Source organism: Ctenopharyngodon idella, chromosome 4 (genome assembly GCF_019924925.1).
Source record: "Ctenopharyngodon idella isolate HZGC_01 chromosome 4, HZGC01, whole genome shotgun sequence".
Classification (NCBI taxonomy): Eukaryota; Metazoa; Chordata; class Actinopteri; order Cypriniformes; family Xenocyprididae; genus Ctenopharyngodon; species Ctenopharyngodon idella.
Window position 1 is genome coordinate 13076733 of NC_067223.1, and position 16329 is coordinate 13093061.

General features: G+C 38.1%; 1 protein-coding gene and 1 long non-coding RNA gene across 6 annotated transcripts in view; one reads left to right on the plus strand and one right to left on the minus strand.

Moving 5' to 3' along the window:
• Positions 1-3636: 3636 nt before the first annotated feature.
• Positions 3637-7895, plus strand: LOC127511512 (uncharacterized). Of its 2 annotated transcripts, none has more exons than XR_007930049.1 (4): positions 3637-3841; positions 4422-4484; positions 4637-4677; positions 5158-7895. It is a non-coding gene; the product is annotated as an uncharacterized LOC127511512 (long non-coding RNA). The 2 variants fall into 2 exon arrangements; XR_007930050.1 differs by having other exon boundaries at positions 7579-7895.
• A 1517-nt stretch (positions 7896-9412) lies between these two features.
• Positions 9413-16329, minus strand: part of ttll12 (tubulin tyrosine ligase-like family, member 12) — a 49158-nt gene continuing 42241 nt past the window's right edge. For 3 of the 4 annotated variants that reach the window (XM_051892347.1, XM_051892348.1, XM_051892345.1), the window contains one exon: positions 9413-15209. Coding sequence is in view for 2 of the 4 variants with exons in the window: in XM_051892345.1 (XP_051748305.1) it covers positions 9772-15153 (5382 nt within the window). In the remaining 2 variants the exon portion in view is untranslated. The remainder of the gene's footprint in view (positions 15210-16329) is intronic. The other variant, XM_051892346.1, reaches the window with a different exon arrangement.

A 16329-nucleotide genomic window follows, 5' to 3' on the forward strand; every position in this document is an offset into this window, starting at 1 on the left:
ACTGTAATTCACGAAAATTACCACAGGAGGGCGAAACTAAGTTAATTATACTTGATTTGCAGTGCTGTAATTCACACAAATCACCACAGGAGGGCGAAACTCTTAAGTTCATAAGACTATTTGCAGTGGTGTAATTCACGAAAATTTCCACAGGAGGGCGAAACACTAATGTTCATTAGAATTAATTAGCAGCAGTGTAAGTCACACAAATCACCACAGGAGGGCGAAACTCTTAAGTTCATAAGATTCTATTTGCAGTGGTGTAATTCACGAAAATTACCACGGGAGGGCGAAACTAAGTTGCATAGCTGTAATTTACACAAATAACCACAGGAGGGCAAAACACTTTAGTGTTCATAAGATTCTATTTGCAGTGGTGTAATTCACGAAAATTACCACAGGAGGGCGAAACTAAATTAGACTTGATTTGCAGCGCTGTAATTCACACAGATCACCACAGGAGGGCGAAACTCTTAAGTTCATAAGACTATATGCAGTGGTGTAATTCACGAAAATTACCACGGGAGGGCGAAACACTAATGTTCATTATACTCAATTTGCAGTGGTGTAATTCACACAAATCACCACAGGAGGGCAAAACTCTTAAGTTCATAAGATTCTATTTGCAGTGGTGTAATTCACGAAAATTACCACGGGAGGGCGAAACTAAGTTGCATAGCTGTAATTTACACAAATAACCACAGGAGGGCAAAACACTTTAGTGTTCATAAGATTCTATTTGCAGTGGTGTAATTCACGAAAATTACCACAGGAGGGCGAAACTGAGTTAATTAGACTCGATTTGCAGTGGTGTAATTCACATACACACACTGATACATTTAAATGAATATATAATTAATTAAATTTAGCACTCTTGTCAACTGAAATATCACTGGTGTTGCACCACTGGGTGTTTCAAAAACCCTATTTGTTGATTAAAATATATTTTACTAAAATAGACTAAAATAAATGGCTATGACTTAACAAATATTAACTTAATTTGTGTAAAATAATAATACAATGAACCAAATAAAATCAGTCAGCCTTGCATTTAGTTCAGGCTTCTCAGCTAGTGCTCAACGAAGATGACTCCATAGCACCACCTAACGTCTAACCAGCAGTATTACCGGTGTAATGGGTCTGAATGCGGATACAGCATCAATAATGACATGGTGGCACATTATTCAAATAGACCAGCACAAAAAAACAAAAACAAAAAAAAAAAACACAAGGATAACATGTTCACATATGCACACACATGCTTACTTAAAAGTCCACAAGACAAAAAAAAAAAAAAAAAAAAACTGTTTATGTTTTGTGATAGTTGTTCATGAGTCCCTTGCTTGTCTGGGCAGTTAAACCGTCCACTGTTCTTCAGAAAAATCCAGGCACATTATTTGGTTTTCCAGCATATTCTGCACCTTGTTTTCAGCAGTGACTATGATTTTGCAGATCCATCTTTACATACTGAGGGACTCATACTACACAACACAATGCTTCAGAAACAGTAGCGGCTGCTGGCCGTAAATTTAGGTAGGGCAGATTCTGGGTCTTAGCCCTAGTTTATGATAAACATTTTGTAAGCTTTATATTCTAATCGCTGAACACATCAGACACACTTTTGGCAGAATTCTGATGTCCTTGCATTATTCTGCCTGGGGGTGGCGCTCTAATGATGATTGACAGACTTTAGTACACACAACAATCTTAGAATTGCCTTAATGTAGTATTTATTGCGTCCGAATGTTGTTTAAGAATGTTACAATTAGGAATTTCAGTGAAGAAAACAGTCATGTCTATTCTCAGAAAAACATAAAACAAACACAACAGAACTACTGAATATAAAATCTATTCACATGAGCACGTTTACACTAAAGGATTTATACTCTCATTAATTTAATACGATACTCCACATAGGAAGAACAGACATGCCAACTAGTTACTGACCTGATGCAGACACATATCTGAAGCGGACTGATATCGTCTTGGTCTGGAGCGAGGTTTACGTGAGGTAACGTCACGTGGAAATAAGCGCTCTCTATGCGCGCTGCAGTTCCATTTTTCACCACAGATTTACATTGGAAATTTGCGGGGCGCTGTAGAGATGGAGAGGGCTCTGAGACCGGCTGCCCCGCTCAGTAACATAATACATGCCTGCCGAATGCACTATATTTTGCTATATATCCTGCTCACTTTACGACTTAAAACAGTCTAGAAAATCCCAAATATATTTGTTGCAGAATGCTGAACACATTTATAATTTATTATTAATTCAGCGTATATAGAGGTCTATGTTAGGATGAATATTTTGGCCTTACTGATGAACCGCGGCTGTTCAGAAGGAAACACGATGCAATAAGAGCCAGGATAAACAGGATGATCGGTAAGAAGCTATATAAAGAATTAGTCAGAAACCCTTGTTATTAGCGACACCAGTGGCCGTTAAGTGAACTGCAGCCAGCAACATATTGCTCGCACTCGCTCTCGTAACGTACAAAAGACTGAAAGTGATTCAAGGTTCTGATATACTCACAGCAAAGGTACTTTTCGTTCTTCGCTTAGAAGTAAAAAATTGGAAATAGCTTTGTATCGATTAGCGAACATCCCGAAAAAAAGAAAAGATATTTAAACAAAATAAGAAAAAAAAAAAAAAAAAAAAGGTTTAATCTCTTGGAATGCATTGTGTTGCCCTTCTGAGAGTTTGCAGCTTTATTAATAGTTCTGTGTAGTCCCTCAGTGTGAAAAGATGGATCTCAAAATCATACAGGCACTGCTGGAAAGGGATCAATTATGCAGAAGATGCTGGAAAACCTAAGCATGTGCAGGAGCTGGAGGATAAACAAGGAACTCATTAACCTATTCAAGACAATACTAAATAAAAACCGTTTTTATGATCCCTAATATTTTGTTACAATTATTTACATTTTTCAGATTCTGCGAGGTGTATGTAAACCTATGACCACAAGTGCATAAGGCTTGGAACTTGGAATTTTGAGAACAATCGGTGGAATTTTCAGACGCTCCCTTTCGAACATCCAGCGCATTTCGAACCTAAAACTAACTTTAACGCGCTCTCTTAGCGGTTAAACGCTTTGCATTTACATAAACATTATTTGATTCAAATAAAGCAAAGTGATAAACACATTTCCAGTACGTTTTATAGGTTAAACTTTACATTAAAGAAGTCAGTGAGCTCAATGAACACGCCAATTTGCTTATAGTGCGACGGGATTAATTACTATAAACGCTGACTAAATCTGCACAAACCGACGCAACAACGCGACATTAAACGAAATGTTTAATTATGAACAAACATGATAAAAACATTTTAAATGAATAATCAATCTCAAGCCCCTAATATATAAATGTCTTACCTTTACCGCATCATTTGAGAGTTGATGTGGGTCGTTGTCGAAACAGATAGATGCACGCTGGTCGAGATTCTAACAAAATCATATATATTTGTTTTTAAATAAATGCATTTTACATCGCACTCCTCTCATCCGCGAGTGGTCACCGACTTTTTTCGTGTATTAATGCTATGATATCTTCACCTGCTTTACACGCTCAATAAACCAGACTAACCTAATGATTGATGCAGTTTTACATCCGCTCCACTAGGCGGCGTAAGCTGGCTTCACTTTCAGCATAATGCCTTGGATCCCTAACAACATGACGCTGGAAGCAGTGGCCACAACACACTTTTAGACCTGTTTTAATGGCATGAGAGTACAGATCGTGCAGGTGAAAGACTCAACAACACATTTTCCAGCCTAACAGCAACCTCAAGAGGCCTACAATGTGCAGGAAGTGCAGAAAGCAAGTGTCTCGCGACTTGTTTGTAAGTAACTTTCTGCGTACAGTGCAGTTGTCTTGTAAAATTACTGTCGCGCATTATATAGCAGTCTGTTTTTGTATTTAAGTCATTTTATAAGTTGAAGTGTTATTCTAATATGCCATAGCAGGCCTCGTCTTTCAGTTCATTTTGATCACGTTAAGAAGGATTTCGTTAGTGTGTTGAACGAGTTTATGATAGATGTATGCCTTTTTGTTTAAAAAGTACTTGTTGTTTGACATCTAATCGTGTTTGATGGTAGTCACATCTTCCATGAAGGCTTTGTTTACATGCTGCTCTCTTGCTGAACTCGATTGTCAGACGTTTAGATCAATCAGTTGTTGCGTTATGTTTATACACTTTATATGAATTGTGATATTCATATTATAAAGCAAAAACAATCAACTAAAGTGCTTTTTCTCTGTTTAAGATTCTACACATCACTAACTTTGTTTGCTGCGGACTAAAGCCTTAAATTGCAAAGATTATTTTGTTGGAATGTGTGCTTTAATTAAGACAAAGTTAATTCATATTTAAAACAATACAATATGCATAAGGTTTTTTTTGTTGTCTTTTTAACCTGTAGGATAGAGAATGTCTTTAGACTGCGCACCTACCCAACAGAAGCAGAGTTCAGGGACATAGACAGGTAATGCTTGATGACACTGCTTGTTTCGAATACCTTGTACACATGGAAATATTAATATGAAAAGCCATTTAAGAATCATCACACCGGTATAGATTGTTTGACATTCCGACATTCTTCAATAATATCTTCAAAATATCTTCTTTTGTGTTCAGCAGAAGAAAAGAAATTTATACAGGTTTGGAACAACTTGAGGGTGAGTAAATGATGACAGAATTTTCATTTTTGGGTATACTATATTTATTATACTATACTGTATTTTTTTTAGGATTACTGATTTACAATTGTAAATATATACAATTTAATGCAGACTCAATGTTTTAAATTCAGATTTTAATCAGAAATGTTACTTTTTCTAAAATTATTATTTTTATTTATTAAAAAAAAAAGGGTTTAATTCAGAAATGTTACCTTTTCTAAAATTACTATTATTCTAATTTTTTTTTTTTTTAAATTGGGTTTATGAGTTCAGTGGTTAACTATTGCTAAAGAGCATGTTGTTGTATGAAGTCGTCGTGGTCCAGTGGTTAATGCACAGGCTATGATGCGGGAGATCCGAGTTCAAACCTGCTCGAGAGCAGTGTGAAAATTTTGGATTTTTTTGGATTTTTTTCCAAAAAAAGGCCAAAAATTAAAAAAAAAAAAATTCTTTTGGTTTTTTTTCCTCTCTCTGCAGGTATCTCTCAGCCCAGCCCGCTTCGCCCTTTTCTGCCTGTTCCGTTCCAGCCTGTCTTTCGCTCATGTTCTGGTTGTTTAACCGCCACAGTTTGTATCTTTCGCTCCTTTGGTTTACCGCCCCAGGTAACCATGCCATCCAGGCACTGTCGGTTGCCAGCCGACTTTTTTCTTTTGTGTCCAACCGTCTCTCTCTTTGGTTTACCGCCCCAAGTAACCATGCCATCCAGACACTGTCGGTTGCCAGCCGACATTCTTTCTTTGGTTTACTGCCCCAGGTAACCATGCCATCCAGGCACTGTCGGTTGCCAGCCGACTCTGTTGAGGTGGGGTTTGAACCCATACCTCTATGATCATCTTGTCCGCAACTAACGTGTGTTTAGCCACTAGGACCATCGTGGCTTTCACACCGAGAGTTGACATTTGGGCCACTTTGTCGGATATAGTGTAGTTTACAACAATTTAATGTAAGCAAGAGGTAGACTCGAACCCGGGTCTCCAAGATTAAAACGCAACATTTTATAAGCTGAGCTACAGAGTCCAGCGAGATTTTCGATGCTTTGGGCGAGGCTTTATTGATAGGTTTGTTTTATTAGATAAAAAAGCATTAAGTATTGTTGGATTCGAACCTACACCTCTAGCGTTGGCTTTTACTTCGAAAGCATACGCTTAACCACTAGCGCCACTGTGGCTTTCATATTGAGTAGTGGCGTTTATGCCACTACTCAATATAGATATAATGACAAAAATGTAACAAGCAATAGGTGGACTTGAACCCGGGTCTCCAAGATTAAAACGCAACTCTTTATGATTTGCGCCACAAAGTCTGACAGTTTCGTGGTTGTTTTGGACGGGGTTTTATTGAGAGGTTTGTTTTATAAGATAACAAACATAAGTGATTGAAGGATTCGAACCTACATCTCTATTGTAGACTTTTACTCAGAAAACGCACGCTTAACCACTTGCACCACTGTGGCCTTCACGATAAGCGTTGGCATTTAGGATGCTTTGTTAGATATGATGACAAAATATGTAACGTAAACAATAGGTGGATTCGAACCCGGGTCTCCAAGATAAATATGCAACACTTTATGACCTGTGCCACCAAGTCTGGCGAATTTATGATGGTTTTGGACGGGGTTTTATTGAGAGGTTTGTTTTATAAGATGACAATTATAAGCGATTGAAGGATTTGAACCTACAAAAATGTAACGTAAGCAATAGGTGGATTCGAACCCTGGTCTCTAAGATTAAAACGCAACACTTTAAACACTGCGCCACCGAGTCTGGTGATTTCATGTTTTGTTTGGACAGGGTTTTATTGAAAGCTTTGTTTTATAAGATGATAAGTATAAGCAATCAAAAGATTCGAACCTACGTCTCTATTATAGCCTTTTATTCAGGAAGCACGCACTTAACCACTTGCACCACTGTGGCCTTCACGTTAATTGTTGGCGTTTAGGGCGCTTTGTTAGATATAACGACAAAAATGTAACGTAAGCAATAGGTGGATTCGAACCCCGATCTCCAAGATAAAAACACAACACTTTATAAACTGTGCCATAGAGTCTGGCAAGTTTGTGTTAGTTTTGGGCAGGGTTTTATTGAGAGCTTTGTTTTAAAACTTAAAAACATAAGCAACTGAGGGATTAACTTAGTTAAATTCGAAAAAAAAACTTAAGCTTTACGCCACTGAGTTTGACACAAGTATTTTGTTTTGAAAGCTTTTATATTGTCTTGTCACATGAAAACTTGAGCCAAAGGTGTGACAGCTTGTAAATTTGTAAATGTCTTTGTTTCAAAACCGCTTTTTTTTTTTTTTGAGTTTTGTCTAAGACTTTTCAATAAAAAAAGATTGAAGATGAGATAAGGTCATTTTTCCCCAAAGTTAAGCAACAAGTTGTCAATAAAGCAAATCACCAAATCTGAAAAGAAAATAATATAGATATTTGCTGAATTGATACTTGCTTGCTTTAAAACAGTTGTACAAACCCCATATCTTAATACTAAACAGCACTGAGAATGTTTTTAAACAGATTTCATGTCTCATGGCGCTCATGTTTTTAAAACCAAAGATGATTCAAAAGAATCAAGATTCATTGTTAATGAATCAAGATTCGAAACAGTGTGCAGGATACTCATTTCACACATAAACCACAATGATGGTGACAAGTAAATCACTAAGGGTACAACTGTACTCAAACATCTCATCACATGACACAACCCAACAAAAACAACAACTTAAGTGCAAACAATGCAATAAACAGTAAAAATTTTCACTAATATACATTTTAGTCATGCCACAATGCATGCTGGGAAAAATCCAACACCCAGCACCACAGAAATTACTTTTTTTTTTTTTTTATTGTATTCATTGATGAATTAAACTGTATAACTGACTGATTGTTTCATTTGCTTTCAGGTTCTTGGATGCTTCATTTAGATGAACATCACTGGGATGCATATGCTGATGTAATTCCCAATACCTCTTCATGAGTTTTCTGTCAACACTCAAAAATGCATCAACTGCACGCCACCCAGTGGTGTAATGGTGTAATGGTAAGGAGTGAATAAATCTGTGAACGAATTTGAACAAATCTTTTTAGTGAATACAAGAGAACGATTCAAGTAAAATGAATCAAAATCAACACCACTAATATTTTAGCATGCAGTGCTTGTGAACCAAAACAAATTACTTGTGTATGTGAGCATACTTGGCCAATAAAACTTTTTTTCTGATTGTGTCTGTTGTGTTGGTTTGAATGTCTGCTATGTAACAATGTCCAGTTGAATAACTTCTGTGCAACACATTTATTTATATATTTGGCTGTCATACACGTTTTAAGTGGTTATTAAGACATTCAACCTCAGGTTGAAGCATTTAAATACATGCATCTGCAAATTTGCTTGCAAACATGACCAATTGCAAATACTTTATTACTGCTGGTCGGTTCTCTTTAGCGCCGTCTGGTGGTCTAAAAGATGAAGCGCACATACTATACAGCTGGTTTTATGTCTAGTTAGAATAGGCAAGGATCAGCTGCTTCATATGAATTAAGAATGATAAAATACTGATGTCTGAATTAACATAATATGAAGACTAATTAAAAACACCTGTGAACTGGACAGGCAGAACCATGCATTCCCTTTACATCCTAAGGTCATATATTCTTGTTTTCTTTGAACCCCAATATTTCTTTGAAAAAAAAAAAAAAAAAAAAACCCTCAAAGAACAAAGGGAAACAAATATGAAAGGATATTTAGGCCTCAAACAGCTTCTCTCTAGCTTAACAGAATTTTCTTGTGTTCACGCAAAAGTGTTTTCTTGTGTAACTGTTATTTCTTAGAACTAGGCTATCTATTTTTTCCATGACTGTGTCACAAGGAGTTGACGCATCTTTTTGCTTCCTCATTTTCAGTATATAAGCTGGACCATCACTCATGGCAATTTTGAAGACTTTTTGGGTGCATACTTGCGTGCGTGTCACGTTCTTCCCATAATATCACGCAGACAGGCCAGCATACACTGAACCACATAGCAAAGTTTGTTGGAACTGTGAATTAATTTTTGACAATTTATACACTAAAAAGTATAATAGTCTAAATGTATTTGTTTTATATTTATTGTTCAATTTGAAACTTATCAAACAGCTCCAGTAGTATTGAAAAGATTTGTCTTGAACTCTGTCATAGAAACTAGCTGCATAAACCTTAATTAAACAATTTAATAATTAAAAGGAATTTATAGCTGGATGAATGATTCAGCTGCGGGCGCCATCTTCTGGCGAGACGCGGGAATTCATTCGGCACGACCCTCACAGTGCATTATGGGTATTGTCTATCCGTCAAGTGCATAGATATATATACATAGATGCCTCATTAGCGGCTGTTTTTATTGGCCGCTATATGTAAGCCGTCGCCATATTGGAACGGTCAAAGCTGGTCCGTAAACACTAGAGAGCAAGTTGACTGTGCGTCTGCAACCGCAGTTACTCACATGCACAAAAATGTGTATATGCAATAGACATTAACAGATGATTTTCATAGAATTTAGTTCATCATCAATGTTGCATACAGATATTACAGAGTTATTAAAACACAAACCAACTCTGAAAGGTTATTAAATATCATATAGTTCATAACTGTACAATAAAGTTATCAAGGAATGAGTAATGTGAATGTACTGGTAAATGTTCTGTTTCTGCAATAACAAAATAAATAACCAAAGAAGCTCTAAACAAAAGGAAGAGAACAAGTCATTTAAAACATTTATTAAGTGACACAACTGCCTTTCCAGTAAATTGTCTTGTATTTCCAAATACAAATATATTTTATACTATGTAACATCATCAAGAAGTACTTAAAATAGTTATTAAAAATATTCTTATAAAATAACACTGATTGCAGTCATTTTCAGTGACATACAGTGGAGTATATTACAAACAATAACACCTTAGAAAAATAAAGTTTTCTATTTTGCTTTCAGTAACAATAAAAAACAAAACAAAACAAAAAAACAACATCCATCATTGTCATCAACAGAAAACTGTCACACATTTCAGCAACAGCTATTATGTGTAAACATATTTAAGTAAACATAATAAAAGCAACTAGGTTAGCCGCTTAGTGTTTTTGTAAGATTTCGATGAAATACTGGTTTTCTAAAGTGATTTGTCTCTTTCTCGCTACTGGATTGAAGCTTTGCTCTGTGAGTCAAATGGCTTTTTAATGCACTAATGCTTAACTTTAAGAGGTCCTGAGTTTTCTGTGTTTTTTTCTTCTGTGGTGCTCCCTCCTGTGGTGACCTGGGATGAAAGCTCTTTGTTTTAGGTATGAAGGTGCTGCTCCACTGGTTGAGAACTTTTTGTTTAGCAGAGAGCACATCGGTATAGTCTTTGCAAGTATCAGAGACCGTTAAGCTAGCAGGGGCTGAAAAACGCCGCTCATGAGCATAGATCTGTTTTTCTCTGTTGGATCCATATAAATCAAATCTCACTTTCTTTGGCTCAATTGTTTTAGTTTTATTCACTGACAGAATGCCACGCAGCTCAAGCTTCTTTTTTGACCCGTGGGGTGTCGTGTCATTTGAATGACCGGGCACTTTCTCTGTAACTTTCTGTAGGGTTTCTCTATGGTCCTGTGAGGTTCTGTCAGGATAATCTTGTCTTTCTTGCCTATGTTCTTTGAATTTTTTCACCTTGCTGCAGTCCTGACTCTCACCACTAGGGCGTTTGAGATTTTTTTTCTTTTGTGGCAAGTTCTTTTTAACCACAATATCTGGAGTGAAAAGCACAGAATCATCAGAACCAGTCCTAGTGCTACCAGATTTTAGCTTATGCTTAAAAAAGGCAGATTTTTTGAGAGGTGGTTTGTTGCATTTGAAGAGCAGTTGGGGCTTGGCCAATCTGTTTTTCTCTGTTTTATCATTTTTCTGCTTATTTGGTTGAATCTTGGTTAGCTCCTGTTCAGCTGGCCTCTGAATTTCAGGCACTTTCTGTGTCACTGATTTTTCCAGTCCTTCATCTGCAATACATTTCTTTGGGGAAGCAACATTTGGCACCTTGACTTGCGGTTCAAGAGATGATGAACTACAATTTTGTCTCAGTTGTGATTTTAACAAACTTTCACTTTTTTGTCCCATCAGTCTTTCATCTTCAGTACATTCCTCTGTTGAAGCAGCAGTCGGCTCATTGACTTCTAGTTCAAGATTTGGTCGACTACAATTTTGACCTAGTTTTGATTTTACCATGCAGTCTCTTTTTTGTCCTGTCAATCTTTTATTATTTTCAGTGCATTCCTCTGGAGAAGAAACATTTGGCACCTTGACTTGCAGTTCAAGAGATGGTGGACTACAATTCTGTCTCGGTTCTAACTTTAACAAACTTTGACTTTTTTGTCCTGTCCGTCCTTCATCATCAATGCGTTCCTCTGTTGAAGCAACAGTTGTCTTATTGACTTTCAGTTCAAGAGATGGTGAACTATGATTTTGTCCCAGTTCTGATTTTACCATACAGTCTCTTTTTTCATCTGCTATGCATTTCTTTGATAAAGTAACAGTTAGCTCCTTGACTTTTAGATCAAGAGGTGGTGGACTACGGGTTTGTCCTAGTTCTGATTTTACCATGCCTTCACATTTTTGTCCAGACAGTCTTTTAATTCCAATACTTTCCTTTAGTGAAGCAACAGCTGGCTTCTTGACTTGCAAATCAAGACATGGTGGACAAAATTTTTCCCCCAGTTCTGATTTTACAATACTGTCCCTTTTCTGTCCTTCGTCCACAGTGCATGTCTCTGGTGAAGTAACATTTAGCTCCTTGACTTTCAGTTCAAGAGTTGGGGAATTTTGTACCAGTCCTAATCTTACCATATAGTCACTTTTTTGTCCTGTCAGCCTTTCATACACAATGCATTCCTTTGTTGAAGCCACATCCTTGACTTCCAGTTTAAGACATGGCGGACTACAGTCTTGGCCTTGTTTGTTGGATTTAGCAGGAGAGCCCAGTACATCAGCCTCATTTTTCACAGGAGAGCATGGCTCCTCTTCTAGCTCAAGCAATGGAGCCTGTTCCCAACACTGGGAGCAGAAATGATCACCATCATTGTCCATCGCATTTGTGGAATTGGATATCGTAATTTTGGTACCACAGAGAGAGCAAGTATCTGCTTTGTTGTACTCATGGTTAGGCTGACTGGGTGCATCAAAGCACGCTACAAGATCCGGGCAGTCAAATGTTGATGTAGTTGTTTTGACACCACATTCAGGTTCATTTTCCAACTGTTGGAAAAATGTTTTAGCATCTTCAGATGATAGCACTGTGATTTCCATTAACAAGGAATCGCTTGAATTTTCATCATTAGAAACATCTTCCTCCACACATATGTCTGAGGAGTTAATACAAGTGTCCTTATTGCCTGGATTCTCATCTTCAGAGATGTCTTCCACCTGCCAGGTGTCTGAGGAGTTAGGAAGAACCGCCTTATTTCCAGTATTTTCATCCTCTGAAATATCTTCTACCAGCCAGATGTCTGAGGAGTTAGGAAAAACCTCCTCATTTCCAGAATTTTCAGCGTCTGAAATATCTTCTACTGGCCAGGTGTCTGAGGTGTTATTAAGAACCTCCTTATTTCCAGTATTTTCATCCTCTGAAATATCTTTTACCGGTGAGGTGTCTGAGGAGATAGGAAGAACCTCCTTATTTCCAGAATTTCCAGCATCTGAAATATCCTCTACCAGCCCAATGTCTGAAGAGTTATTAAGAGCCTCTTTATTGCCTGGATTTTCATCATCAGAAATATCTTCTATCTGCCATGTATCCTTAGAATTACAAAGAGTCTCGGTAGAAAAAGACAAGTCAGAGTTTTTTACACCATCTGAAACACTGTTTCCAGGGCTCAGAGGAAGTGATTCTGACACAGACAAATTATGACATGTTCGCTCAGAATGATCTTGTCTGAATACTTCTATTTCATTGCTGCAGTCTGTAAGTTTTACTGTAGATCTTTCTGCTAATGGGGAGTTATCTGAAGGTTTTGTGTTAAAATTGTGGTTTTGATTGATGTCCACTTGCTTCTTGAATGTTTCTTTCTCACTGGAGACGCTGCTCAGATATGTCATTCTAGACAGCCCTGCATATGAATGACAATTGTTTTCGGTGGCCATTTCCTCCCTGTCATTTCTTGACTGGGGTTTGAGAAGAGCTGCTGGACTACACATGTCTGGTCTTGCACTTTTCTCAGCGGATGAAACCTCAGGCATGACTTTGTGGGAATTCGCACCTAAATTGGTTGACGTGACAACAGTCTTATCTGAAAATACCTGTGATGTTGCCTTGCTCACAGTTATGTCATCCAACAGTGGTTCTGAAAGCACCTTTTCAATATCAGCTGGCTGTCCATCAACATTTAACCAAGAAGACCTGAACTCCTCAGACGATGAATACATCTCATTGTTGAGAACGTCGCAATGAGCAAGCTTCTTTAGGTTTTCGGTTTCAATGCTTTCAAATACCACAGACTCATAATCCCATACGATATCTACAGATGAATGCCGCTCTGCCTCCTTTCTAAATGATTTCAATGCCTCCACAAGATTGTCTTGACTCCCATTCCAATAGAGTTTCAAGATCCTATTAAAAAAGCTCTCCGATTCATCTGGATATCTGGATGATAATTCCGCTATCTCTAAAGACTTCACTAAGTCCATTAGTTTCTCCAGTGTGTACTTAACCACTGGCACACTGGACAAGTCTAATGAAGCATCACTTGAATCACCGTCACCTTGTTGAGCATTATTTTGACATTCAACTGGGCTAGTAGAGCATCTATCAGAGTCTGCAATGTTGCTTGTAGTCTCAATTTCAAGGCTTTTGTCCTCTTGTTGAGCCGTTGGTGAAGGGGATTCAGGCAACTGGTCATTTACAGTTTTTTGTGCATCAGACTCTTCAACAAGTGTCCAAACGGAATCAATCTTTAACGGTGGACTGTCAGCTTTTTTTGGGTTGGTATCAGCCACCAGTGCAGTGTTTGAGGTCTGCTGGGAAATGGGTGGAACGATGGCTATGGCCTTGTGAACTTGCTGAGAGACTTTCTGTAGTGCAAACACCGCTTCAAGACAGTCCGCTGGGTCCGTACTGTACTGTATGCTGTGTAGACTCATTCCTTTAGGTCTTTTCTCATTGCTACCTGTCTGATGGCTACCAGGTCGGACAGATTGCGCTCCAAAATCTTTGGACACACTTGTTTCTTTGTTCCAATAGTCTCTCTGAACCACATCATACTTCATTCTTTTACTGGGTGGTTCAACTGTACACCGTGCACTAGGTTCAGAAGAAGGTTCCTTTGAATGTTGGTCAGTCCTGTTGGTTGCACAAACCTCCGACTGTTCTGAACAAGTGTTCTGGTGTGCAATTCCTTCAACTGATTGCTGCTTATTTGCTTGTTCGTTGCCATTTGAACACAGTAATCTATATATTAGCGTGTTAACATAAGATCTAGAGTGAGGCTGAGGCTGGGCTTCATTGGTCCGTGTCATTTGAGAGGTTTCATTAACGTTATGTGTCCCACAGTTTGTGCCTTGAGACTGTTGCCCAGTGCTTTGGTTATTCTGAGACTGGATTGTCGATACAGCTGGACCTATATTTGACCTCAGTTCTGGCTGGTTCTGGTTAACAGGACTTTGGTTTAAGTTATTGGAAGGCAATGAAATGTCACTCTGTGCTCCAGAAGGTGGTGTCGTAAGGTTGCATGAGGTATAACTGGCCGTGGTCCGGCTCGGAGCTTGATTGTTGGAAATTCTATGGGAAACTCCATTGTTATGGGCCCAAGAAGAGGATTGTTGGCGGTGTCCTTGTGTCCGGTGGTGCATATTATGTTGTTTGCCTGAGTGTTGTCTAGACAACTGATGTTGTTGATGATGACGAGGAGCTGTTCTAGGAGGTTGAAGTTGTTGCTGATTGTTCATGGAACAAGAGCTGCCATTACTGGAAGTGTGGGAACTCCAACCCCTGTTGTTACCCACAGAGCTGCCATGGTCTGACTGTGGAGACCAATACATGTGAGCTTGATTGTGGCCTGTGTTTCTGTAGTTCTGTGGGGAGGAAGGGTTTGATTGCATGGCAAATTGGGCATAACACCTATATGTGTTGGGGTTTTCAGATGGGTAGTGCTGCTGTGTGTTGGAGGCAGCACACGGGTACTGGGGATGGGCCCGGTTTGTCTGTGTATTATATCCATGCATGTTTGGTCTAAAGTTTTTTGATTTGCAATGATTTGCAGCAAATTGGGTGTTGAACTGTGCCTGGAACATATTGGGTTGATCATTTCTGAAGTCTTGGTAATCAGGCGGGAATTGATCTTGGTACTGAAGTGGGTATTGTTGGTACTGAGGGGGAGCATGTTCTTGATACTGAGGGGGAGCACGTTCTTGGTACTGAGGTGGAGCACGTTCTTGATAGTTTGGCGGGGGACGTTGATTTGAACTCCATACATATCCCTGCATGGTAAAGGTTCCTCAATGGGGTTGCTCTTAAACTGTTGAGTTATGCAATAAGTGTTCTAAAAAAAGAAAAAGATGTTAATAAAAAGCAAATATGGAAATCAGGTCACATAACATTCAAAAATCAAAGGAATAACACTTAAGGATTAATTCTCCTAGCTTAATATGCGTATGGAAAAAGATATGCATATGGAAAAGGGGGAGGGGCTTTCTAGAAACCTGTTTGAAGAGTCATTAGGCATGTTCGAATTGAAGTGCACAACGATTAGTGTATGACATCGAAGTACCACAAGAGCGATTAGAAAACAGATGGCTCTGTATGCTTTCAAAACGCTCTTGCAGTACTTTGATATCATGCACCAATCGTTCTGCACAGCGCCTCTTCAAGTCGAACACACCTATTAATTTTGCAATTGTGTTTGATGGCATTAATGGTGCAAAAATGACCCATTTCGCCTTTAACATACATATTTTAGTCAGTATATACAGACGGATAGAAGATAAAGTTAAACCCTCAGCAGGTCTTTGTAAGAAATAGGCTCTCAGCTTGTATACATGAAGGAATATCAAGGTTAGAGGATAAGCTATTGTAAGAATTTCCCTTCTCTTTTCTCTGTTTTATTGTTAGTTATAATAATAAATCACCATACACCCTGTATGCGTGTGTAAGCTTGAAAACAGGTCAGGATGCCGGAATCCAGGAGTATCCTGGTCAGAAAACATCTGTTTTTTTTTGTTTTTTTTAAGAGTTATAATTCTCACTATATGTTTTTTCTCTCTATATAAAATAATGCATGCTATTTTTGTGTATTAAAGAAGTATGCATGGACAATACACTTTGAAGAAGCTTGAACATAGAATATTTTCTGTGTTCATTCCCTTCCCACAGCTGTGCATTCCTGACTAAAACGACATCTCTGAATAAAGATAAAGAAATAATCTAACAGTGTTCACTAATGAAATGTTGGGTTTAAATCAGTGTTCACTTTACTCAGCTTTATATTTCATATGAAATTTAATGAAATTTTTGGAATGTCATACCTAAAATGTCACTAAAAAAATAAAGGTCCTGTGACAGCCCTAGAGTCAAAAATGTAATAGCGCAATGCAAAAATAGTTGTAACTTAGTGCCCCTTTGCATTGCAACCGGACTAAGTTGTAATGCACAGACGGAGCAAC